The sequence below is a fragment of the Marasmius oreades genome, chromosome 3 (assembly GCF_018924745.1).
Source record: "Marasmius oreades isolate 03SP1 chromosome 3, whole genome shotgun sequence".
NCBI classification, from domain to species: Eukaryota; Fungi; Basidiomycota; class Agaricomycetes; order Agaricales; family Marasmiaceae; genus Marasmius; species Marasmius oreades.
In genome coordinates, this window is record NC_057325.1 from 2,771,414 (window position 1) to 2,795,367 (window position 23,954).

At 47.9% G+C, this 23,954-nt stretch overlaps 8 protein-coding genes across 8 annotated transcripts; 3 read left to right on the top strand and 5 right to left on the bottom strand.

Annotated features, from left to right (window-relative positions):
- The first annotated feature begins 15 nt into the window (after positions 1-15).
- E1B28_006233 (uncharacterized protein) lies at positions 16-7,488 on the top strand. Its single transcript, XM_043150874.1, has 20 exons — positions 16-477; positions 528-1,223; positions 1,279-1,480; positions 1,535-1,794; positions 1,858-2,271; positions 2,323-2,805; positions 2,870-3,155; positions 3,209-3,295; positions 3,342-3,449; positions 3,510-3,696; positions 3,746-3,893; positions 3,944-4,569; positions 4,619-4,698; positions 4,768-4,853; positions 4,913-5,006; positions 5,059-5,304; positions 5,354-6,003; positions 6,056-6,855; positions 6,913-7,077; positions 7,138-7,488. The coding sequence occupies exons 1-20, from the start codon at positions 61-63 to the stop codon at positions 7,373-7,375; spliced, it is 6,273 nt and encodes a 2,090-aa protein (XP_043011964.1). The 5' UTR covers positions 16-60; the 3' UTR covers positions 7,376-7,488.
- Positions 7,489-7,613: 125 nt separating this feature from the next.
- Positions 7,614-9,159, top strand: E1B28_006234 (uncharacterized protein). The gene is made up of 4 exons (XM_043150875.1): positions 7,614-8,037; positions 8,092-8,297; positions 8,355-8,789; positions 8,844-9,159. Exons 1-3 carry the CDS (start codon positions 7,627-7,629, stop codon positions 8,767-8,769), a joined length of 1,032 nt encoding a protein of 343 aa, XP_043011965.1. The 5' UTR covers positions 7,614-7,626; the 3' UTR covers positions 8,770-8,789; positions 8,844-9,159.
- Positions 9,160-9,307: 148 nt separating this feature from the next.
- On the bottom strand, positions 9,308-13,626 carry E1B28_006235 (uncharacterized protein). The gene is made up of 13 exons (XM_043150876.1): positions 12,651-13,626; positions 12,086-12,590; positions 11,906-12,011; positions 11,691-11,855; positions 11,425-11,625; positions 11,265-11,362; positions 10,988-11,125; positions 10,852-10,933; positions 10,641-10,766; positions 10,453-10,586; positions 10,193-10,395; positions 9,971-10,132; positions 9,308-9,912 (listed from the first exon to the last, which is right to left on the bottom strand). The coding sequence occupies exons 1-13, from the start codon at positions 13,369-13,371 to the stop codon at positions 9,848-9,850; spliced, it is 2,706 nt and encodes a 901-aa protein (XP_043011966.1). The 5' UTR covers positions 13,372-13,626; the 3' UTR covers positions 9,308-9,847.
- Positions 13,627-14,111: 485 nt separating this feature from the next.
- On the bottom strand, positions 14,112-15,210 carry RPS22 (40S ribosomal protein S22). Its single transcript, XM_043150877.1, has 5 exons — positions 15,142-15,210; positions 14,920-14,975; positions 14,754-14,865; positions 14,317-14,495; positions 14,112-14,258 (listed from the first exon to the last, which is right to left on the bottom strand). The coding sequence occupies exons 2-5, from the start codon at positions 14,938-14,940 to the stop codon at positions 14,178-14,180; spliced, it is 393 nt and encodes a 130-aa protein (XP_043011967.1). The 5' UTR covers positions 14,941-14,975; positions 15,142-15,210; the 3' UTR covers positions 14,112-14,177.
- Positions 15,211-15,300: 90 nt separating this feature from the next.
- E1B28_006237 (uncharacterized protein) lies at positions 15,301-16,340 on the top strand. Its single transcript, XM_043150878.1, has 5 exons — positions 15,301-15,376; positions 15,424-15,479; positions 15,542-15,596; positions 15,656-15,856; positions 15,911-16,340. The coding sequence occupies exons 1-5, from the start codon at positions 15,374-15,376 to the stop codon at positions 16,028-16,030; spliced, it is 435 nt and encodes a 144-aa protein (XP_043011968.1). The 5' UTR covers positions 15,301-15,373; the 3' UTR covers positions 16,031-16,340.
- Positions 16,341-17,295: 955 nt separating this feature from the next.
- On the bottom strand, positions 17,296-18,032 carry E1B28_006238 (uncharacterized protein). The gene is made up of 3 exons (XM_043150879.1): positions 17,952-18,032; positions 17,686-17,901; positions 17,296-17,625 (listed from the first exon to the last, which is right to left on the bottom strand). Exons 1-3 carry the CDS (start codon positions 18,007-18,009, stop codon positions 17,435-17,437), a joined length of 465 nt encoding a protein of 154 aa, XP_043011969.1. The 5' UTR covers positions 18,010-18,032; the 3' UTR covers positions 17,296-17,434.
- Positions 18,033-18,519: 487 nt separating this feature from the next.
- Positions 18,520-20,604, bottom strand: E1B28_006239 (uncharacterized protein; the record flags this gene model as incomplete). Its single annotated transcript, XM_043150880.1, has 1 exon — positions 18,520-20,604. One exon carries the CDS (start codon positions 20,602-20,604, stop codon positions 18,520-18,522), a length of 2,085 nt encoding a protein of 694 aa, XP_043011970.1.
- Positions 20,605-21,148: 544 nt separating this feature from the next.
- E1B28_006240 (uncharacterized protein) lies at positions 21,149-23,912 on the bottom strand (the record flags this gene model as incomplete). The annotated part of the gene is made up of 17 exons (XM_043150881.1): positions 21,149-21,312; positions 21,367-21,518; positions 21,570-21,661; positions 21,713-21,735; positions 21,785-21,811; positions 21,864-21,936; positions 21,992-22,128; positions 22,183-22,522; positions 22,571-22,636; positions 22,696-22,832; positions 22,884-23,074; positions 23,132-23,259; positions 23,315-23,338; positions 23,397-23,431; positions 23,489-23,703; positions 23,781-23,847; positions 23,903-23,912. The coding sequence occupies 17 exons, from the start codon at positions 23,910-23,912 to the stop codon at positions 21,149-21,151; spliced, it is 1,881 nt and encodes a 626-aa protein (XP_043011971.1).
- Positions 23,913-23,954: the final 42 nt, after the last annotated feature.

The window sequence follows — 23,954 nt, forward strand, 5'->3', positions numbered from 1 at the left end:
TTCTTTCAACCGTGACGCGCTGCCTCGTATTATTCCACCTGTCGTCCAGGCACTCATCTAATGCCACCCATCATCACCTCCAGGAGAAATGTCGCTAGGAATGCAACAACCTCCACCAACCTCAAAACAAGAACGACTGTAGATCGTTTGGCTGAGCAACTCACAACAGATTTGGTGCTCTCGAAGAATGTGAAAGGGAAGCAGAAAGCAGCGTCCGCGCTGTCACAGGAAGAACAAAGAGCAAACTCGATGCGATCCGTGAACTCAGCTTCTCAGCACCTGTCAACCCTCTTCCAGTCCGGATGGCGACACTCGCAAGAAAAGTCCACACACAAGTCTTCGGTTTTGAATGATGCCCTACAGTCCGCTTCGAAGGCTATGAATCATCTTCGAAACTTGAGGAAGCTAAAGTTCTGTGATTTAGATGTTGAGAGGGCGGCTATGAGTGTTCTGGCCAAGTTAGTAGCTTTGGAGATGGTGCGTTTACCCAGTCCACTCGGAGTACCGACTGCTCTAAATTTGGACAGTATGAACCAGCTCTTCAGATTATGCACGATGCCTATCCATATGTCTGTGAAATTTCAAGAGGCTCAACGAACAGAAGACCATTTGAGCCGACCAAGGTTGACCGTCCTTCCAATGCGATGCTTTCGATTCCTATCCCTGCTAAACCTCCGACCGATATAACAATATTAAATCTGATATCCATTTATCTTTTCAACTCTATCGCTATTCTCTCATACTACTCCAACACTGGTCAGCCCTTGAAGCATACCGCCTTGAGTTTCGAAACGTTTTCCAACTCCCTCCTGAACTCCTCCACGCTTTTAAAATGGATACCACTCTTTTCGGACCTTCCCGTCAAGCAATTGGACTCCATCCTTACCAAATCGTACAGTCTCCTGACGAAACTAGTCCCGTCAAGTTTAAAGCACAACAGCTCCGCCCTGGTGTTCCGGGTTCGGATGTATGCTATTAACTGTTTAGCGTACACGAGCCAAGGCGTCATTGATAAACCGGATTCGTTTTGGGGCCAATGCCACAAGTTTACGTCAATATATGCCAAATGTGAAGCCGCCGGCAGTTCTCAAGCCGAATCTTTCGTCCTCACCTCTCTCGCTGAAGTCGTTCGAATCGCGAAGGGGCGTTCTGACCGCAATGATTTCATGTCCGGAGACGGTTTCATATCTTTCTGCGAGACGTGGACCAGTTTCGCGAACCGTGTAGGTTGATCGTCGCTGCTCGCTAGCCTTGTACTCACTTTTATGTTTTGTGTAGTCCGGGGACTTGGAATCGCTGGACAGAATTGGATGTCTCATGAAAAACGCATTGATGCCCTCAAGTAAGGAAATCAGGCCTTCGGAAGTTGGTGATTATCAGGAGCGCGATAGAAAACAGCTGGCTGTTGACGGAATGCGGCTTTGCAACACTCTCGCTCAGCTGTCTGCCCTTTTGAATACAAGCGAACCCGGATTAACAGGTACTCAACTTACCTCGAGTTCTCTGATTACCTCTGACTAGGGTCTTCCTTTAGAGGAAGTGATATCTCGAATACGTGTATGTTCAGTAACCATTGAAAAGTCCACTCTAGTGGACATACTCGTTTGTCCCTTGGATGGCTCAGATAAAGAAATGCAACGGGTTTTGGGCAAGGTGCAACGGGCGTTAGAGAAGTGCCGGCGGGCCGCCATCAAGTTGTTAGAGACTTCTCGGCTCTCCTGTGGAGAGTATATTGAAGTTATTCATAAATTCATCGAGGTCGTTGTAGAGGTGATGGAACTAGCTCTAAAGCGGGTGAGTGCGTTAGAGTTTTGCCAACCATCCCTCGTTTTAAAAGCGGCTGGTATCTCTTCTCAGAATCCACTTCCGGATTATTTCTCTCAAGCACTAGACACGCTATTCACGCTCGCCAGAATCACCTTGTCAATCTCGGACCCTAGGACGTATACAAGCGCTTACGACTATCTAGATAAAGCAGTCACCATTTTGAATGTTGCATCCGAGTGTTCGCAACCTTTGGACGTCTCAACATACATGCGGTGCACCTCAGGTGCTTTTCATAATCTGGCAGGGACCCTATATCAGGCCGGGCGTTACGGATCTGCGATACCCTACTTGAGAGAAAGTTGTCGGTTGGGAGTCAAAGCAGCCGAACTGCATGGTAAATGCGAACAAAATGCAAACAAGGACGCGTGGAAGCAGCTTGAGGAACAATTATGGAGGAGATGGCAACTGCTTGCCTTATGTTATACTAAGATTGGTGACAGAAGGGTGCGTAACGTTTTTTAATTTTTTGGTCTTGGTTTAAACACATGCCTTCAGGCCTCCTTCTGTGCGTTGCGAAGCTGCATCGAAACCTTCCCGTTTCAAGCAAGCTCCTTTAGTGACCGGGTGGACAAGGACGGATTGAGTACCTTGTTCGACATGAGCCCTTCTCTCAAAGATCTCGCCGACATAGTCGACCGATTAACTCATATGGGGACTTGTGATCTACTTCTACCAGCACAAGAAGTCTCGCTAAGATCCATTGCTGTTCGCGAACTTAGTATCCGAGGTGCTTTGATTGAGAGGCAGCTGGATAGTCTAGAAGCCTATTCTCACAAAGAAGTTATTGCAAGTGTTTCCTCAGAGCTGTTGAAGGACGCTCTGGACATATACAAAGAGAGTAGCATGCCCATCCGGTCTGTAAGGGTTTATGTCAGAGCGCTTTCGTTCGCGTACTATCGCGGAGCAGAACATGTCTCATTTTTGGGGACTCTCGACGATATTGGAGTAATAGTGCAAAAGGTTCTCGCCGTCGAGCTGGTGATTTTTCCTGTATCTACATTTCAATACATGGCGATACTTAAATTTCCTCCCTTCACGGCAGGACTTGGGTCGTGATCAGGGACTCGCTCCCTTTTTGGCGGGATATCAAGCAATGGCCCATCTCTGGCTCGGTCTTCATACACATCGAACAGCAGACCCTACACAATCAGCCCTCATAGGTATACACGTAGAAAAAGCTTGTGGAGTTTTGCACTCTCAAGTTCTTCTCCCGGTTCAGACGACGAATAGTTTAGCTATGAAGGCAGGGAAAGGAGTGTCCGTGCGGCAGCCCAAGGTTTCAAGGTCTCGTACTAAAGCGCCAACAACTCCGAAACCTAGAGGTCCAGGTAAGCTTCTGAATCTTTGTTGCCTCCACTCAATGGCACTGATGTGCTTCGAGATCTCCAGGTCAACGGTCTCAAACTGGATATCAATGGCATACATTCAACTACTCTCGATTATCCGCTAAAATTGGTGGAAGTGCTCCGTACGTCGCCTGCTTGAACATTGAGCGCTCCCTAACGATTGCATAGAGCTGTCAAGTCATGTCTTAGGAATAATGGCGCTCAATTTCTTGAAGATTCGCGTTCTTGATACCCTGAGAAAGATATCTAAACAGCACCTTGGTACGGCGAGCGACGGTGTGTTCATTGATCCCTCAAGTCCAAAAAAAAAGTAATGGAAAGCTAAACCCTTCTTAGCATTCATTTTGGCCTCATCCGACCTTGGCTATGAGTACCTGCTACTCGGAAAATTTACGCGAGCTAAAAATATCTTCGAGCTGACTCAAACGACAGTTCGTAATGGTGGCTGCTCTGACTTTGCTTCTAGCATCTTGCTTCTCAGATTTGCAGAACTGTGTGCATTGAACGATGATGTAACTCAGAGGTTGGTTCGTTTTTCTTTTCGAGACCACCACCTCGGTAACGTCTTCCAGCTTGGAGCTGTACTCTAGGGCTCAAGTCATTGCGAGTCATCTCATGGAAGAAAAGCAGTCCTCGTTCCAGAAACTGCAGGCGAGAATAGTTCGCTTAGAGTTGGCGGCCATGGCCTCCAACCTACTGGCAACATTTCATTTTGTCAAGGTAAATCGACAGATACAATATTGACCGCTTGTCTGACGCGCTACCAACAGAACGATCACTCGAATTCTTTGAGATCGTTATTGAATTCTTTACGTCTCTGGAATAGGGCGTTTGACTCCCTTGTACGCCTGCAACCCCCTCCCGCCGCCGTTCATAGAAGACCAGAAGACTCCGATCCGTTCGAAACCTCCAGCACGAGCAACACCTTTTCTTTAGTCACTCCCCAAACTTCGGACGAATCAAAAAAACCTTTCGTGCGTAGAACATCTTTGTCAGGCTTGGAGTGGCGAATCGGACAAGGGCTTCTCCATACGATATTCGGTCTGGGTCAAGCCTACCTGTTGAGAGGCTCCTCCCGAGAGTCGCAATACTTTGCCGAACAAGCACGCAATTTAGCTGAGTCATTGAATGCCACGGCGTTTATATGTCGTGCGACAACCAGACTTGAAGAGTTACGCATGCAGGTCGGACAGTTGAAGGAACTTAACGGTCTAGATCAGTTCGACGCCCATCCAAGCCATGGCCTCAGCATCGATGTGGCGGAAATCTACCGGTTGCGTGGGGATTTTGAGCAACGGAGTGCTAGAATCGAAGATGCTCAACGTCATTATGGCGCTGCTCTTCAAGTGCTGGAGGAATCTGATCAGGTCTTTGGCAAATTCGACTTGGAATTAGGGTCAGTGGTTTCCTGGAACATCAGGATCAGCAATCTCAATATCAAGCAGTTCGAGACATTCCATTGGCTCCAGCCACGGCACAGACCTGCTTACACCTGCATTACTCATTCGTGTACTTCGTGAACATAGTGAGCAACTCCCTAATTTTTTTGGCCTTCACAACTTTTCGTTTGATGTTGACCTGTTCGATTTCGAAGTTTGGGTCCTACGAGGTGAAGAAGGAGAGCAATTCGATGTCCTTCTTAACAAATTTCTCGCCATCCCACCGACATTACAGTCACAGGTATCGCATCTGTTTTTTTCTGTATGCGATATATGACGGACTCATCCCCCGGTTGATAGACGGAGAAAGATGCCCTCTTGGCAAGGCTAACCCTGCACGATGTTTATAGGCGCAGTCGAGTTGATATGTTCCTGAGTTCCATCGGCGAAACAAGTAAGTAAAGCGGATCCCAATTTATGAAACTCTCCTCCTCACTCGCTCTTAGCTGTGGCACTTCCAATGGGCACTTCCAGTACTTTTTTGGCCTCTCTTCCACCCAGTTTCCAAGAGATCATGCGGAGTCTGGAAAATTCGGAGAAACTGTTCTGGTCGCAACTTGCTGCCCACGGCCAGTCGGGTTATGTTCCTGATATACGAACTGCGATATCGTCTATCGTTCTTATTCGAACATTTCAAGCGTCTTTGGGTCGATCAGAACCCTCTAGTTCAGTACTTATAACGGGTCTGCTCGGTATGCCATGATTTTACAGACTTGCTTCTGCTGCTGAGATGTTTAACAGACGCTATTGCGGCTATCACTCTGCGCCGGGAAATGCTTGAAGTCATACATAACAAATATCCGACACCAACGCCTCTGGATGATTTATGCTGGCCATCAATCAAGTCAGACGGGTCCTTGGCTTATCCCCCACAAAGATGCAAAGACACACCGGACGTTTCTGACGAACAAGATGGGTATCAAGACGTAGGTGGTGAAGATTTATATCTGAGAGGGTATTGGAATTCCGTGCGGGAGCGTTACCATTCAGCTGCTTTAGACTCAGAAACACTCTCATCGCCCGTTGTCGCCGAACTGCCCCCTCACTGGACTGTTGTGCACATCACAATCACGGATGACAAGAGTACACTCTTCATCTCGCGTCAACGGGGAGGAGGTAGATCTACAGACCACCCTCTTATGTTTTGCATTCCTCTGAAAGGGCGCCGGGAGGGCCCTGGTGAAGACGAGAATCAGCAGCTGACCTTTGAAGACGCCATGGAGGAATTTAACGACATCATAAGGCTCAATAACGAGACTACAAAGACCGCTGCCTCGATTCGTGAAAATCAAGTTGCAAGAGCAGTATGGTGGAAGGAACGAGGAGCGCTTGATACCCGGTTGCAGCAACTATTGGAGAACATCGAGTTCTGCTGGTTAGGTGCTTTCAAGGTGTGATGATTTGTTGTTTCCGATTGCACGCTTGTCTGACTCCAGCCTCTAGACGATCTTGAACAAGAGTTCCCACCTGTCCGAGGAAGGTATCTCAAGTCTCCGAATACAGTTTGATGGGGTGTTCCAGCAGGGACTTCGGCTGCAAGATAAGAAGACGAAGGAGAAAGCTCTCGGACATACTAAGGTACCTTCGGAAAGCCGCGGCCCCAATCGCGTTACCTTGGACGATGCACTTGTCGAATGCTTTTCCACGCTCTCTTCGCAATGTAGAGATGAAGAGCTGGAAGACCTCGTGTACTTCATCCTGGACCTCTACCAGTTCCATGGCGTACCGGTCGCGATTGCGGAAATCGATATTGATCAGGTTGTTGTGGACTTACGATCAGTATTGGAGGACCATGCAACCAAATTCAAGTCGGCTAGTAATGGATTACCGTCGCGAAAAGGTGCATTTGGACATACCCGATCCACGCAGAATGGCGGCGATGAGCATCTATTCTTGGTCTTGGACAAGAACGTTCAAGGCCTCCCATGGGAGAGCATTCCGATCTTAAGAGGTCGAAGTATTAGCCGCGTCCCATGCATGTCGTTTTTACTGGATAGACTGCATTTCCCTCGATGGCGGCAAGAACGCGAATCGATAACCACGTCGCCTGCAGTCGATCAAGCGGTCGTGGATCCTCGCAATGGCTATTATATCCTGAATCCTAGCGGAGACCTCACGCGTACCGAGGAACGATTCAAACCATGGGTCAAAGAGATGGAGAGTATAGGTTGGCAAGGCATTTGTGGGCGCCAGCCTAGCGAGCTTGAAGTTCTTCGTGCCCTGGAACAACATGATGTAGTCGTGTATGTGTTTCGCCTTTTCAGTAACAATTTTGTAAGCACTTAACTATCACTTCGCAGTTACTTTGGTCATGGTGGTGCTGAACAATACGTGCGGTCGCACAAGATCAGGAACTTGCGAAAATGTGCAGCTGTAATGCTCTGGGGGTGTTCTTCTGGTTTTCTACGTGACATGGGCGATTTCGATCGCGTTGGAACGCCTTTGAACTACATGTTAGCAGGGTGGTAAGTTTGCTCCGGTGCTCCGATTCATCTAGATCTCAGCTAACATGATGCTGTTCCCAGTCCCACATTGGTGGCAAATTTGTGGGACGTGACAGACAAAGATCTTGACACCTTTTCGCAAGAAGTCTTCGATAAACTTAAGATGAATGCCGCTCATGTTCGAGAATGTGGCAAAGAATCAGGTCGTGCACCAAAGACGTCCCTCATGACTGCAGTAGCCGAATCTAGGAACGTGTGCAAACTGAGGTACTTAACGGGGGCAGCCCCCGTCGTTTATGGGATTCCCTTCTATCTATGAATGAGTATCTATCTATGCATTGTTTCTCATAGCTTGAGAACCAGACGGTCCGAACCAACTCTCAAGGTTGTGAACATGGTTAACCATGCCGTATGATATCTATCTATTCTATTACACTAAAAACATTTGATTTCGTGGGAAACACGCTGTAATATTAGATAAGTCAACTCGTAATGCAGGAATCACATGAAAGTTTACCAGCGGTCTAGAGAAAAAGCAGCGCTGCGATTTCTCTTTGACCAAACACCATCATGTCTTCCACGAGAACAAACACAAAAGCATCTTCCCAATTTACTGCTTTAAACCGCGTTTTTTCTATCCCTCTCGTCGCCTCGTCCATAGAGAAAGTCGATGGCACTCTTTCCACTAACCCATACACACGTTCTTCATACTGCACCGCTAAAGGTGTTTCAGGCGCCGCTTTCAAACTCGCGGAACCTCTTCAAGCTCCACTGGCACCATTCATATCGCGAGCAGATCAATATGCCAACAAGGCGGTCGATCTCGCCGAGGCCCATTACCCGTTTCCTATGAAAGCCACGCCAGTGGAGGTCTACGATTGGGTACGGGAGACGCAACAATCTTATGCCAACTACGCTACTCGCACTATCGATGAACGTGTCAAAAATCCTGCTCTATACGTTGCTCAAGGTATCGATAAGGTGCAGTTCTCTTGTCACTCATACTCAGGGGCGTTTCCGTTCTTATCGCAGTAGAGTTTCGCTCCGATCGTCGATGTATTCGAAGAAGCTGTCCACCGTTTTGGATCTCATCCGAATTCCCCCTCGTCTGAGCCAAATAATGACTCGCAATCGCAGTACCAGTACCAGCGTGCACTTTCTCTTTCCAAGGCTCTCAGATATGATATCCAGCTCTTTTCCAATCAGCAATTCAAAGATTTACAGAATCACTCCGCACTCGTGTAAGTAGCCTATCATCACTATTCATTTACGCTGAGGTCTTACCTTTATTCACCAAGGCATCGCTCTGTTGATACCGCTCAAGCTATTGTGTCGGCTGCGAACTCGTCCGTTGCATTGGCTCAGGATCGTGTACAGGCCCTTTCCGATATCATGATTGTGCAAATACAGAACCTACGATCTCAATTACACGAGCTGGCCGGAACCCTTCAGTCATCTGCCGCCGCCGCCTATACCAACTCTTCCCAACAAATTCCCGAGCTTCAGAAATCATTGCGGGACTTGCGCTCCGAATTGCATGAGATAATTGTCGCCAAGGATGTCACATTCCAAGAGAAAGCGGCGCGTGCTGGGAATCAAGTGAAGGAGCGGGTCGCTCCGCTTCTAGAGAGTATGAAGCGGAACATCACAGAGTTTTCGGCAAAATCTAAGGATCAGACTCGTGGGGACAAGCCGCTTCGAAATGGCCACTGATAACCCATTTTTGTTCTAGCGTAAGCATCGTGCTTAATTATTGTCCTTCGTCGCTGACTCCCTAAATTCCTCAGCGCGTTGATTCCACTCATAGATTATAGACCTTAACTTTCTGGGACCTTTATTGTATAATCCTTTTTCTGTAGTACGCCATCGTTCGTTGATCCGGACTGTTTATCCCTTGTTGTATCGTAGTTTCCAGCTCGGTCTTCTGCGTGTACAAGCCCTGTTCAGTGACCCCTTGTTTAGAGAATTGAGTGTTTTCTCTTGTTTATACCGAGGACCTGCTAAGTAGAACTACAGTATTACTTAAGTTTGGTGCACTTGACGAGGCACATATATGAATATGCGAACGAACAGAACCTCTTAACTCTCCGGGTCAATGTCTACTTGGCGGCTACAGTATTCGCGAATACTCTAACGTACACAACTTACAACTAACACTGGTATGTGTGCCCGGTTCTCGAGTCATTCGGCTATAAACAGATCGATTCTATGCTGAGAAAGGAAACTTGAGTAGCTCACAACGCTCGGACCAGATAAGTATTCGAGTCTAGATCTGTTCCCAGTCGAGGAGCGGTCGAAGAGCTCAGGCAGGATAGCGTACGTATCTAAAAGTATGCTCCAAGAGTCATCGCAGATGGAAAACATATCGTCTGTTGTGGAAGCCAAATATCTCTAAATTGACGTGGCTAATCTGTAAAGAGTGATGGGATAACGAGGGCAGTGATAATGAACGAGGAAGATGGGAGTTCACCAACACTTTATCTTTGGGAGCTAGAAAACAGAAGAAAGGTACATTGGAAACAGAACTCTGTACTCAGGGTCAGCCTGGTAGACACAATAACCTCCGACGAAGAAAGAATTGAACACATGAGTGAAAGGGTGATAGAGTAAGGTGTGGCAATGAGGGCGTCGTATATATGTTAAGTTAAATGTCCGATGCTGATGAGATGGAAAGGGAAAGAATGTTTTTACAGTCAAAGAAACCGTCCATGGAAGATAGGAAAGCGGAAGTTTCGATACAAATGAGGAGGGGCGCATGATATACCTCCGTTCCTTTCGGTTACACCTATGCCTATGAGCACCCATCGTATAGGCGGTTTAATGGCTTTTGGTATTCCCACAGCGTTTTATTAGAGTCTAAACAAGTAAAGATGGATGGTAAGGCACTAGTCATAACAAGGGCGCCGGACCATACCAGAATATTGATCCAAATGACGACTGATATAATCCGTAGTAGGATAATCCTTAGGGTTACATCCGATATTCTGTTGGCCTTTTCGTTGATATATACGAACGTAGTCGAATGCCATCTCAGCCGGAAACTTGAGAGTATTCAAACGAATGTTTTGCCAGTTCTCTGCGGAAGCCGTTAGTATCACACCGTTAGGAGCAGTGACCTGAGAATATTACTACTCACGACTGATGCCCAAGTTCAACACCATAGCCATCGGCTCTTCCGGTACTAACCTTTGGCCAACTTGTGAACCTCCAGCACCTGTATCAGGGCCAACTACACCAGGCCTAAGTGTCACGGACTGCTTTCCGTCAATTTGCCAAGTAATATGTCCGTTGTCGCGGTCGTTGATGTCCGACCAATATTCGAAACCATATGTAACATACCTTGAGGGAAACAAAGGTCAGGTATCAAGGGTCAAATGGAAAACAATCCTTGTTTACCTCTGATTGGGCACCCCCTGATACCCGTCTGCGGGGACCTTCGTCAAGCCTGAAACAGCTTGCTGTAAAGGTGAGCCGTGGTACGGGTTGGTATAGGTATTGCTTGCGTTGTAAATGGTGAGGGTGTTGTTGTTCTGTGAGGGGTCCAGTGAGACACGGACGACGAAAACGAATAATAAAGAATCTACTTCGACGATCGTGTAATCATGAGAAAACGGGGCAAACTGGACACTTTGACTGGCAACATTCCCAGGTAGTCGGATGTCAGTAATGGGGTCCGTCTTTTGGTCTTTCTGAATTTCAATGATATCGATCTATTTGTTGCAGATTCAGAAAGGAAAGAGAAATTATCAATGAAAAAGTGAGCGAGAAAAAAGGAATTATCGACACAAGTCATACCTCTGGAGCACCGCGTCCACGGTACCGGTTCTCTTTGTCCAACCATGGCCCAGGATGATCTGAAGATGGGCAGCTACACGCGCTGTAATACGATCCATCAACAAAGGAAGAGATATACAAAGAAACATGAGATCACCTCAACCGTTGTCCAGTCAGAACGCTGAGCTTCATGTCGTATTGAGGCCAGCTACGTTCACTAGATAACGCTGCAGCGGGTCCAGATTGGTCCTTCATTGTCTGATTCGGGAAAGAACCGACATCGCATGCGTCATAGCTAAGGAGGAAATGTCAGTCGGTAGCAACGAGAGAGGGAGAAGAGGTGATTGGAAAGACTCGTAAATCAACGATCATTGAACAAAACGGTATGCCAAGCCAGTAATGTGCAAAAAGTATGAACTGAAGGCCGAGCCTACCTATAAGGCCACATCCCATCAGTAGTAGCTCGATAGCCCGGTCGTCCCAAGTTCCCCATCGTCCAAGCTCCTGGCCAATAGCCCTCAGCTTCACCATTCTGTACAGGGATAATTGATGAGCTCGGTCCAGCGCAACAAGCGTCCAGGTAACTCTACTAACCGGGCCAGGCAATGTAACGCTGATTTCAACATAACCGTTTGTGAAACAAAGCTTATTCCAGCTCTGCAGCATGCCGCTACGATAAGCCAAATTGTGATTTTCGTCAGGGGTGAATGGAGCTGTTGAACCGGGGGTTAACCCGGGAGTCAGAGTATCGGCACTATCCATTGTGATGACAAGTGCACCATCCCGCGTCGTTACCTACCATCCCAGATAAACACGCTTCCTCAGCAGTGAACAGGCGAGAGAAAGAGTTTGGGAACTACCTGCTGAGGATCATACCATTCCGAGTCACCCGTAACACCATACCAGAAGTCCATCGCTTCAAAATACGGGTCATCTCCTGGCCAAAACGTTCGTCCATCCTCATTGAACTCATCACTGAACACTAATTCATATTCCTCGCCGTCAAATCCTTTTCGGGTTCGGGCCTTTTGAGGTAGATCAGGACAGGAAATTCGGGAAAGAAGAAACAACCCACGCTTTGAGGTGTTTCCTTATCAACCAGCTCTCTAACGTTAGGCAAGACCGGCGCTTGGCCAGTAGCGTTCACTCTAATATTGCCATTGATGGCGTCGTTGCGAGCTCTGATGGCGAGGAGATGGAAAGGAACAATCAGTCACGGGACTTGTGTTCAGAAATTGGACATAGAAACCTTTACCTTGAGTGTAGCTCAGTGATGACGGGATAGAGCAAAAACAGTGCGATCAAGGCCAGTAACATCAATGCAAGCAACCCTAGATTCCAGATCCCCCTCCAAGACCAAGACGAAGAACCACCCTTCCTATTACCATTGTGATACAAAAGTCCACCCTTCGAGTATAACTTCTTCTCGGCCTCCAGACTTGCACTTGGATCATGTAACACATCCTCATCGTCATCCGGTAAAAGAGAATCCACAGCAGGATCATAAGCGTAAGGTATCAGCCCACGCGGAGCGTTCAAAGGCAAAGGCGAGAACATTGGTGTGTTAGGTGTTCCTGGTGTGCTTCCCGAGGCGTTACTAAACGCTGGACGTGGGTTTCCTAGGCCAGGAGAATGGGCGGGAGTCGGAGGCGAAAGGTTGGGTGGATGGATGGGATGGTGGGAAAAGGGCGATTGGGATTCGGCATTTGCAATCCGGGCTGCAGTCGTCAGTGAAAGACCACCGAAGCCGTAACCTGCAACTATACATTGACAGAAACTGTTAATGACAACAAGGGTGTAAACTGAGAGAAAAGTCTCACCCGTGCCGTTCGAGGTTCCTGTTCCGTCGCTTCTGACACTCAATAATCCCATGGAAGGGTGTTCCCGCAGGCTAGGATACTTGTTATCCGTATCCTCTCCATAGCCCAATCCAAAGCTTACGACACTCGATCTATTCGAACCGCCTCCACCAAACGGTTTCATGGGAGGTATTAACGCTACGTTGACGGAGTCGGAAGCAGAAGAATTTCTGTTAGAGTTAGTGGCAGACTGGGGATTGCTTCCTGGATACGCTGAAGATGGTAGCCCCGGAGGGTGGGGGGAGGTCGGGTCGGCTAACCTGTACAGAACCATAGAACCTTTACCGCCAGCAGGAAGATTGTAAATGGAGGAACTGGCGAAACCGCTTGGCATTATTGAACTAGCGCCTGAAGAGACTGTCGATGGAATCCGGGGCGGTCCATTAGAACCACTAAGATGCACTGAACTGCCTCTTGACACTGGTCTCGATGCTGAGTGAGCTACAGTACTTCTAGATGTTGCGCTTCCGGCGGTTATCCCACCACTCCCTACACCAGCATTGTTTGCCATTTCTCTGTTCGCATCTGCGCCGGTCACCACATCGATGGGCGCCACCAGGCTTCCTGCACTCGACATTGCTGAGCTCGATACAACATTTTGAGTGAACGGATTTCCAGCTTCTTCCGAGCTCACAGACGGTGTGTCGCTGTGGTCGGGAGGGTTATTGGAGCTCACAGACATGGTGTGATGTGACAAGGATGGGGAGAATTCAGATGAGGGATGCTGAGGGTATGGGTGTGTCAAAGACGAGGATAAGACAGTGGAGCCCAAATGACAAGAATCCGCTCCTTCAGGATGAGCCAAAAGAGTCAAAAGTCACGGACGACAACGAGGAAAGGGTTTTTAACGACGGAAACCACGACGAGCGGAGTGGGAGGGAAGGATAGAGGTAGGTCGTCACCGTGGAAGGAAAGAGATGATGGACGCAGGCTGGTGGGAATTTTTCATTCCGGAGCGGTGCGACCGCTGGTTTCCTAAGATGGCCATGACCAATATTTTAGGTTATGAGCGAATTATTTTGACAAGAAATTTTATCCACTTGGGGATGGACCTCCTACCAATTTATACGGCATGATGTCATCAATGATAGGCCCATGGATCCTCCTTCTCACGACAAGCTGGATGAATGATCCACCGCCCCTTGGCAGAGTTTCTACAGTAACACCTGGCCACGCCTGTTCACAGTGTGCCGCAGCTCGGGTCGTGTTGCAGTGCGGCTGAGGCTATGTAGGAAATAGCAGAACGGTGTCAGTCCCACGTTCAGTAACTGACAACCATCGGAACGCCAACCTGTATCCAGACCACTACAGTAGTTCCCAAGTTCCTAATTATATCGTGGCACGGTCTGAAGACTATCATTATTGTTATTTCTGTTGCCATCACAGGACAACTGCCTTCAGACTTAAGAATCAGACGAGTTAGACGAGTTCTGTGGCGCCACACAATATTTAGTTCACGTCATATCAAAACATTGCAGATCAGGAGCTCTAGTAAACATATCCCAAGATCTTTCCTCCAACGTTTTTGCGACGAGCCTCTTCATGGTCGAGGATCCCAGAAGAGGTGGTCTAAATCGTAAAAAGGTCAACATCAAGGTCAAAAGAGAATCAAGATGATGTCACATACAAGGATGATGATACCAAAACCACGAGAAGGAAGAAGCAAGTTGACCCAAGACTCAATTTGGGTAACTTGAACATTGAACCGAGGGGAAATGACACCACACTTGTTCAAGCGACCGTTGAGCTGAATGACGATCTTGCCCGCACGGTGGTCGTCAATGATCTCGAATTCGCCGATGTAGCCTATATCATTCAGGTCAGTAACGGAGATCCACAAAACCAGTGCGTAAAAAGAAAAATGGATGTGGTCTCATCTGTGAACTCGACGACCGTAGAAGGTAATGGCGGGAGTAGAGCTGTTTGGTTTCCGAGACAAAAGGTGCGTTTTTATTTCGGAGGGTTAAAACGAGGGACAGGTGGAAGTGAAACCTCGTCTATCGTAGTTATATCACTCCGAGGGTGGAACAAACGAGTGGTTTTTAGCTAGAGTTGTGAACTCACCATGTCTCTGCATGACACTCAAAAATTTTACAACGACCTTGGAGGAGGGTCGAATGAGGACCTGTCGCTTTCCACGACGCTCCGCGTTGACAATGTTATTTAAGCAGTCGTTCTGGAGGAACGCTCAACAATCTAGTAAATCACGAGACGCCAATGAATCACTCACAAGGACGGATACGCGAACCATTTTGAAGACGAAGCTAAGTCAATCAAGTATGGTTCCTAGGGAATGTCTCGTAAGTCAACATGTAAAGCCCTGTCTGAGTGTCGCACTACGGAAAGCGCGAGTCAAACGGGCTGTCGGAGAGCTTCATATCTCGAACGTTGTTGAGATTAACTTTGAAAGACCGTAGACTTAACGCATAACCGCATAGTGAATGATAGGTACCTTTTGAGGGATCTTGAGGACAAGGAGGAGACAAGGAGGAAGAATGTGAAAAGAATAACCTTTACGTACTTTTCTGGTGATTGTGTGTTTGAGTGGCTTGGGAAAGCTGCCCAGTTTTGACAGCCACCAATCCGGATATTGCCGAAATTTTCCGTCTACGAAGGTCGTATCGACGTTCCCCAATCACTAGCGCGCCAAAAGTCTCAAGACCACCACCGACTTAAACAACAACATGGTGGGTAGCAGATAATTAAGAATGCATGATTATTAATCTCGTTCTAGGGCCGTGTTAGGACAAAGACCACAAAGAGGGCTTCCCGAGTCTTGATTGAAAAATAGTTAGTGCAAGAGATATTTAGAAGGGTAGTTTTGGTTTTGACGAGTTGCTTTGACTTCTTAGCTATCCCCGTCTCACTCTTGACTTCCACACGAACAAGAGGATCATTGATGAAGTTGTGCGTAATCACCTCAATCTACTCTCGAAGAATAACGGTCCTGAACAGTCTAATCGTAGGCCGTCGTTCCTTCAAAGCGTCTGCGCAACAAAATATCCGGCTTCACCACTCACTTGATGAAGCGTATCCAGAAGGGTCCCGTTCGTGGTATCTCCTTCAAACTTCAGGAAGAAGAGCGCGAGCGCAAAGACAACTACGTCCCCGAAGTTTCCGCCCTTGATAATAGTGGTGCCCCACTCGATGTCGATGAAGAGACGAAGGTTTATATACTCATCATCACCTGCCACAAATTTGACTGATCTTGTTTGCGACAGCAAATGCTTCGTGCTCTCAATTTCGAGTCGATCCCCATCAACGTCGTTACCCCCGTTTCTCCCCAAGTAGAGCGTGGCCCTCGGAGGGAGAGGAGAAACGTTCCCGGTGCTGGCCGATGAGTCATTGATAGCTGGATCTGCCGTAGGGCCATATCAGGCCAGGGGAAAACCAAACGGTCTCCCTTTTGTATCGTCGGTATACCTCTTAGTTTTTCCATGTCCTATGTACTCTTTTTTTTGCATGCAGTCAACAAAAAGACCTATGCACGCCGACATTCACAATTCTCGGAATGGGTTTTATACAATTGCTCAAGAAAGATTTGTTCATAGAATCATTTTCCCTTAAATCATCAGAATATACATGAAGACCATGATGCTCATGGTCAACCGTGACGGAACGCCATGCAATGTTCCCGAGTTCTGGCCAGATACTGTGGTAGACGCCTGACTGAGAGTCTGAGTCTGAGTCTGAGTCTGAACCGCCGTCGGAGTTGCTGCGACATCGAGTGCTGTAATAGTCCAATACGTGGTAATGCGCAATCCTCCCGCCAAAAAGTTAGCCGAGCGTGCAGTTCCCACGGCTGGCCTCCCCGCCAAATGCTGAATTAAGAACGGCGAATGAGTTAATCTCAACATCGGCCACATACTCACTCAAACTCTTTAGGGATATCAATATTTGGGATGAAAATAAGATGATTTATCGGAGAAAAATCCGGAATTTAGTGAAATGCCAGCTTTTGCAACATGTAAACACTTGAATAATGGGAAATCTTTACTTATTCTCCGATAAATCATTTTGAATTGTTGCAGAAACCTATTTCCGAGTGTTTTCGGGGAGCCAGAAGCTCCAGGAAGCTCAACTAACTATTCTCCGCGGAATGAGTGAATCGAGTGAAAATAGAGTGTAAACATATGTAAACAAACGCGACGCGCTCGTCCAGAACACATTAAACACGCTGAACACCCCCAATGCTCTGTGTCTATGCCTTTCCAGCTCATCAAAAATGAAATGTCAAGGAGAAATTCAAGGACTATATTGGATAGAGGAAGAGGAAGAAACCGTTCTCAGAAGTACGAGGAGTTGCGAAGGGCAATTGAACGGTTTAATGCCGGGGTTGAGTTGGAGGGTGCAGGAGAGCTAGAGGAGGACGTTGTGGGGTTATAAACAGGTGTCGCTGGGCATAGGAAGGTGGGAGTGGGAGACGACGAAGCAGAGTGCGGCCGGGGAGCTTCTCTGATGAATATACTAGTAGTAGTAGCGCAGTGGACCAGCCTCAGCGCTGCCGAGTATTATAAGTAATTCAATATGGAATTTGATGGATTCTCGTGATAGGTATATCCAAATACAGCCATTCATTTGTACTACCCATTCCCATAGTCTGTACTACGATTTGAACTCTACACGAAGTTGCATATCAAGTTGAAAGTCAGTGCTCATATTCGCCGCGTTTCAGACGCGACACCCGCCAAATTAGTGCTGACTAAGCGCACGCTCTCAGAACCGGCGTTGCGCATTACCAGTATTCAATACGGAACAGCAGGCCCAGTGAAGGTCGTTGTCTGTGTAGAAGACTGTCCCACAACCCAATCTTCCTCGACACATTGCCCCTTATCTTGCCCTCCAAATACGCAAGACTGCGATACGGCGACGGCACCCGTTTCCTCCGGAACGTAGATAATTTCATACGCGGATGAACCGACGGCAATAAACGTTTCTAAAGAGCAATAAAATCTGTGACTTTCGACAGCCGAGAGACAGAACAAGAATGTCGTACGCGTGTATGTCGAGGCTGCAGTGGCCGTTGACAAGAAAGGGGTCGAATGCGTGTCGTCGAACACTAGGTATTCGCTCACGCGAATTCGATCTACTAGAGTTGTCGCCCCGTCCGTGCCAGTTCCAGCCAACTCAAACTCTTGAGTGTTTCCCGGGGTGGAGAAAGGATACGATGTTTTTTCTACCACGTTGAGCGTGACGGGAGTTTGAGCCAGTACTGTTACAATCGGGTGAATAAGTTGCTTCAAGGATCCTTGGCTCACTCACCCGACATCATCTGCAACAACTGTAAGAAAAGGGTAACAAGGAGCTGCTTGAGAGTCATAGCTCCTACGTGGTGGTTGGCTGAACAGGGATCAAGTACATGGCAATTCTGGATTCATGACGACAAATGCGGCCGATTCAGGTTCGCGTTGGATTGATCAAAACGCTCTATACATGGAAACTTTTGGACACGCAGCACGACGCGCATTTCAAGATTCACGCATGCTTCATGCTTTAAAATGGCTGAAACTACAAAATTTCGGACTGATAAAAGTCCATGATAACTGTTCGTTGGGAGTATATATGTCCTACGACACACACGAGCGCCTGCGTCCAAGGATTGCAATTGTATTACTCGTGCCCATGAGGAAAATAGATAGATAGATAGATTACACGGCGTGGTCCCAAGATTCGGAACTGCCGACTACTAATGTATCCAAGAGCAAGTGATTCCTGAAAAAAAAGCCTTACAATAGGATATGTAAGGTTGGTTACATGGGAAAAGACTTAACTTACGTCCATGTGACACTTCCACACATCGCCTGTCGAATCACTCATAAGAAGCGTCCATTCATCCAGGATTTGGCTTGGGAGCAGAAGGTGATAGCCCTCCATACGTGAATATTCCGGGGAATTGGCTACTAGCCCCGGGAAAAGCGTAGCCTCCGCCAGCACCTCTACCAGCCACACCAGGTGGACTAGCAGTGCCAGTCGAGTCAGCATTCGAGCCACCTTGGAATGGCACAACGGTGGGGATACCAGGGACCATGATCAAGGGGGAAAGCTGGTTCTGGTACGCCTGGTTGCCCGCTGGTGGGGGAGAGTGAGGGTCAACATTTGGATGCACGGGTCCAAGTGTGGGGCTTTGAAGGAAATATAAAGGAGCAGAAGGCTGATATGGCACATAACCGTGCGTGTAAGCCGCCGGTGGGATGGGTGGTACTGGTGGAGGTAGAATAGAAGAGGGATCCTGAGTTCGACGATGCCTGCGGGGTCGGTCATAACGGTGACTGGAATGTTTTCCATTCCTAGACCTATGTTCTTGCCTAGTCTTCTTTTTAACCCTCAGCGGTGGCGTAGAAGTAATGGCATCCACAAAGGAGTATTGATGTGGTGAGTAAAATAGTCTTCGACTCTCTCGATGAGGAGAAAACCGGTTCCTGCTTGTTCTGGGAGGAGGAGATCCGGGTCCGTTACTGGTGGCAACTGATGATCTAGTTGCACTAGTGCCAGAGCTGAGTAGGTCTATTCCACCTACTTCTGGATCTACGGATCTCGCCCAGCCAGGCATCGAGCCACGAGACATCGGTGAAACACCGGTGTACCACGACTTGAGCGGTTTGACCACGGGCTTGTATTCTACTTTGGTTTTTTCCTTTGCATTATCGTGGTCGGAAGGCCTTTCAGGTTTCACTACAATTCTTTTCCACTCCCAAGCACCACGACTCATACCGGGAAAGTAATCAACAGTGATTCTGTCTGTTGCTACCCAGGGCATGTGCCATAGAGTGGAGAAAAATCCGTGTATCGGGCTCAGTTCTGTCGAGAACGACGGCTCATAGCTAATGGATGACGAACCAACAGTGTTATGAGTGATAGATTTGGACATCCTTCGGTAGTCTTCGGTGGGTAACGGACGTACTAACACCGAGGCAGGGTGTGAATAATCCCTTGAGCGTGAAGGCTCCACGTTCGGAGTCACTGCGATGGGTGGGATAGAGGGCTGACGACCGGGGGATCTAGCCGACGTAGACCTGCCAATCGTACCTTGATCATCAGTGACTTCAATCCGAGTTGGATGGGAAGATCGCTCTAAATGAGAGTACGACTGGTACGATGTGGATCGACGTGGTGCTATGGGTGTGTCAACGTTGTCGCTGGGCTGTGCGGGTGCAGGCATAGGTATGGGAACAACCGTGTTCGACGCGCGCTCGACATGTGGCCCCGATAGGTTTGAGGGAAGTTCCGAGATATGTGTGAATGAGCTCTGTTGTGAAACTGGTAAAGGAGGGGTGATTCGGAACGAGGGGGGCGGTGGTCTGCGCGGACCGGACACTAATGCGGGGGGTAAACCGTCGACAATATCGGGGTGGGGAGTAGAGGGTAGCGGTCGCCTAGGGCGTTCATTCGTATGCGCCGTTACTGGAGTGGTGGGATTTGAAGCATAACGCGGTAAGGTGTCCTCTTGTGCGGTAGTGGGTTCCGTGTCTGTCATTCGAAGGTTCGGATTTCCGCCGTACCCAAAAACAGTTCCACTGAATTTTCGCAGTCCTTTCACAAAACCACCGACAAAGCGTCTCTTTTTGGCACGCTGTTCCTTCTTGAGTTTCCCTGAACCAGCCTGAAAACCCATATTTGTACCCGAGACATTGGCCTCGAGATTCATGTATTCTTCGTCGAGGTCCGCGTACGCATCTTCATCAGGGTTGGTCATGCGAAGGGGACCTCTACGAGGGCTTACTGGAGGTTGAGGTTGAGAACTACTTTGAATGTGGTGACTTTCACCACCCGAAGGTGGTGCTTCAAGTTGCGAATTAACCCATGAATGTGTGCTGATTCGAGGACTGACGCTGAGGTGACTTCGTCGCTGCAAGGGGGAGGGGTTCCGTGAAGGTGCTGAAGAGCTGGAGTTTCGTGCTCGGATGATTTCCGCCATAGTTTTGGACAATCGAAGAGAAGGGCAGCAGTCGTGGGGAACCTGGACCGTGCAAAGAAGGGTCAATGTAAGCGCAGTACATATTGTTTCCACTTTATATCACTGTGGATCTCGAGTCCATGGACAGCGCATATTCCGGACAGACTGTGTAGACCAAGTCGATCTCCCCTTTAAGTTTCATCTCCACCTCAAGACTGCCTCGTGTGGTTGCACCATGCGTACAGAGGTCGGTAATTCGCATCGAACAGGCTTGTGGTCGTCGTTGCTCGCAATGTGGGATGTTGTCGAGTTTACTGGAGTAAAGGTAGCTTCAGATGGGAGAGTTCAGTTGTCAAACAGGTGAACGGTGAGTTTATTACTGTATACTTAGAGAAGTCAGTGGAGATGCAGGAGACCGTGAGCGTTGAACGTGACCGGTGACTTTGAGACTCCTTGAGCGCGAGGGCGGGCGCCAGTCAACGAGCTCATAGTATGGCATTGAAAAATAAAACGACAGAAAAAATAGCTAAGTAGAGACCAGTGGAAACGTATGTCGAGTGCCAAGTTATGCTTCATCTCGGACTATTTCATTCCCGCCACTCAGGTTATTCAAATAATCCTCTTCCTTGTCAAGCTTGGAGACAGAGAACCAGAAAAGAACACCGGTTACGCCAGCCAAAACTCCCATTACTCCATAGTTCCAAACGAGTAAGGGATCAATTGCAAGCGCTATGAGACAACTTAATTGTTTCGGATAGCTTTAATCTGAAGAAATGTGCTTACAGACGAAGGCTTCTCCCAGTGCAGCTGAAAGCGCTGAAGTTACCAAGAAAATAGACATGACCAGAGATTTCATGTTCTTTGGTGCCTTGGTGAAAGCGTACTCCAAGCCGGTGATGGATGCGAATATTTCGCTAAACGCAATCAGAACATATCTAAAAGCTACATTCAGACAAACTTTAGCAGAATAACAGAGAGCCACTTACGAGCCGGTTTGAATCCATACATTCAACGGCGAGACGAGGACATTGCCGTTTGCATCCTTACAAGTCGCGGCGTGGTTTCCGCAAGGGTTGGTCTGTAAATACAGAGTCAGTAAAATAGGTTTAAGGAGATGCAAGATAAATACCTTGTAGATATAGTGTTGGAGGACTACAAAGTGTCAAATCAAGAAAGGAATACCATGCGTGAAATGACATACCCGCAGCCCAGATCATAGCGGCCGAACCTGAGAGTTCTTCAACGAAAGTACTGATAAATCGCTTGAAATTGTCACTGACCAGTAGCAAAGCCGGCTGTAATCTTTTTGAGGGAGGTCCACCTAATTCCATTAGATCGCAAAAATGGATATATCTGCAAAAACATTCCATAAATATTTCGTCAACGACACTCGATTTAGTGGACGCACAAACATATCACAGATTGGAATGAAAATGATCAATGCAAAGGGATCCAAGTTTGACAACACATCGTTGGGGAGGCCATGAGTAGACATGGTGGCTGCCTGGGACGTAAGATTGTTGTTCAACTGGTTGTAGGAAAGCCCTTGTTACAGTCGCGTATTTAGATGTGTTTTTCACAATGCTGCTTATCACTCACAGTAAATGGGGAACCAGCAAAATACAGTACAAGCTTTTAGTCCTCGTCTTACTTCATCTACCCAAAGGTCGTCGAAAGTCATCCATGCCGGTTTAGCGTCACCTAGTTTACTCGGTTTGACGTTTTCCCAGAAGTCGGGCGCTGTGAGCAAACGGTAGGACGTGACGGGATTTATGCGCCAGCGTCCCTTCATAGCGAGACCCCATAACTTGAGAGCCGTGGCCAGAATAGACCCTGTGGGTGGAGAGCGGATATATCGGTTACGCCCAAACCAAAGCACGAGAGGACATATGAAGAAAATGATAGTGGGCAGTGTAAACGCAAGCCAAAAGCCGACGAACTTTAAATAGTCAGGGAGGAGAAAATCTGAGATTAGGTCAAGTCGCACCTTCTCAGCATAGGTCATGGCAATTTGTCCGATCAACGAGCCTACGTTGACGAACAGGTAGAAGTACTACAAAGGCCGTTATTAGGTTCGGAATATGTTGCCAGAGTTGTACATGTACATCTTACCATATAGACGCGAGCTATCGTCAAGGCAGGATCAACGACGACACGCTCGCCGTTCTTCTCTGTTCTGATGAATAATTGTGTGCGCCTATATTGTTCGGCGATTAAAGGTGAAATATTGGATTTGAAGGTCCCGGTTCCTAAGTGCAAATAGCGTCAACGAATGGAACTGTTGTCTGTATCTTCCTCACCAAAGCCCATAATGATCATCGCGACTACAAAAGCTGCGGTGGCACTCTTGTGCTCAATGACACCAGGAAGTGCGCAGACGATGAGAATAATGTGACCGACGAGAGTAATGACAATGGCGACACAGATGGTGTTAAAACGTCCGAGATATGTATCCGCAATATATGCTCCACATAACGGAGTGAGGTACACCCTAAATTATAGATTTGAGAAGATCGTGGTGAAAAACGAGATATAAAAAATTCAATACCAGAACTGGTAGAACGTAGTAAGGCCAGTGGATGCTTGTTGTCCCAAACCCAAGGCACCGGCTTGACCATTGAGACCAGCAGCTCCCGTGTGAGATCCGGGAGGGAGGCTTTGCTGAATAAAGTTGGTCTGGAGCACATAAGCAGATGAAACAAGATCACAGGTAACCGTAAGGTAGACTCACAAAGACGACGGTACTGCCATAGTACTGGGTACAGAAGAGAAAGATGAGATCAGCGAGAAGAGTGAGACCAGGCCGGACCCACCGAGAATCTCTCCGCCATTTCTATAAGGGCGATCACTGTGATGGAAAGATGTTTAGGACGGAAAGCCGTAGCAGAAAGGGGAAAGACTGTACGGAATGCATTCCAAGGAAGAGTATCAGAAACTCTGCGAAGGGTTTGTTTCTCTTCCTCGGTAGGAAACTCGAGCCCGTAGTGAAGGTCGTCGAGTTCAGCAAGTTCAGCAGAAACTTTCTCAGAGTGAACAACTTCCTTTCCATGCCCCTCCTTGATTCCACTTAGCGCAACGAGCTCTTGCGTGCCATCTGCGCCGGCGCCTGTCATTGTGGATCTGAAGGCAGTCAAGATCAGCACGGGTGGGGCAATCGCTCAGTATTTAAAGGTCGACATGCTCCGAGTTGTACTTGCCGAATAGAAACCTTCAAGTTTCGCGTGGGATTGCGATAGGCTTCGAACGCTTCTTCGAAGTCGCTTGCTGTTGCCTGTTGAATTAACGGTGGGAACGAGCTACAGGAACACCCATTGAATACCGTGACCCATGACTCTGAATCTGAATAAACATATGGATGGGAGAATAATCAT

Coding starts and splice junctions, on each gene's coding strand:
- E1B28_006233 (XM_043150874.1), top strand. CDS start 61: ATGCCACCCATCATCACCTCCAGGAGAAATGTCGCTAGGAATGCAACA. Junction 3,296..3,341: donor AAAATTGGTGGAAGTGCTCC/GTACGTCGCCTG, acceptor ACGATTGCATAG/AGCTGTCAAGTCATGTCTTA. Junction 4,699..4,767: donor TCGTGTACTTCGTGAACATA/GTGAGCAACTCC, acceptor TCGATTTCGAAG/TTTGGGTCCTACGAGGTGAA.
- E1B28_006234 (XM_043150875.1), top strand. CDS start 7,627: ATGTCTTCCACGAGAACAAACACAAAAGCATCTTCCCAATTTACTGCT. Junction 8,038..8,091: donor TTGCTCAAGGTATCGATAAG/GTGCAGTTCTCT, acceptor TTATCGCAGTAG/AGTTTCGCTCCGATCGTCGA. Junction 8,298..8,354: donor CAGAATCACTCCGCACTCGT/GTAAGTAGCCTA, acceptor TTATTCACCAAG/GCATCGCTCTGTTGATACCG.
- E1B28_006235 (XM_043150876.1), bottom strand. CDS start 13,371: ATGTCTGTGAGCTCCAATAACCCTCCCGACCACAGCGACACACCGTCT. Junction 10,934..10,987: donor CTGACTGGACAACGGTTGAG/GTGATCTCATGT, acceptor ATCGTATTACAG/CGCGTGTAGCTGCCCATCTT. Junction 10,396..10,452: donor CAGGGGGTGCCCAATCAGAG/GTAAACAAGGAT, acceptor GTTTCCCTCAAG/GTATGTTACATATGGTTTCG.
- RPS22 (XM_043150877.1), bottom strand. CDS start 14,940: ATGGTTCGCGTATCCGTCCTT. Junction 14,866..14,919: donor TGGTTCGCGTATCCGTCCTT/GTGAGTGATTCA, acceptor GCGTTCCTCCAG/AACGACTGCTTAAATAACAT. Junction 14,259..14,316: donor GTTTTGGTATCATCATCCTT/GTATGTGACATC, acceptor TTTACGATTTAG/ACCACCTCTTCTGGGATCCT.
- E1B28_006237 (XM_043150878.1), top strand. Junction 15,597..15,655: donor AGAGGATCATTGATGAAGTT/GTGCGTAATCAC, acceptor GTCTAATCGTAG/GCCGTCGTTCCTTCAAAGCG. Junction 15,857..15,910: donor ATGTCGATGAAGAGACGAAG/GTTTATATACTC, acceptor TGTTTGCGACAG/CAAATGCTTCGTGCTCTCAA.
- E1B28_006238 (XM_043150879.1), bottom strand. CDS start 18,009: ATGACTCTCAAGCAGCTCCTTGTTACCCTTTTCTTACAGTTGTTGCAG. Junction 17,902..17,951: donor GTTGTTGCAGATGATGTCGG/GTGAGTGAGCCA, acceptor CGATTGTAACAG/TACTGGCTCAAACTCCCGTC. Junction 17,626..17,685: donor TGCAGCCTCGACATACACGC/GTACGACATTCT, acceptor ATTGCTCTTTAG/AAACGTTTATTGCCGTCGGT.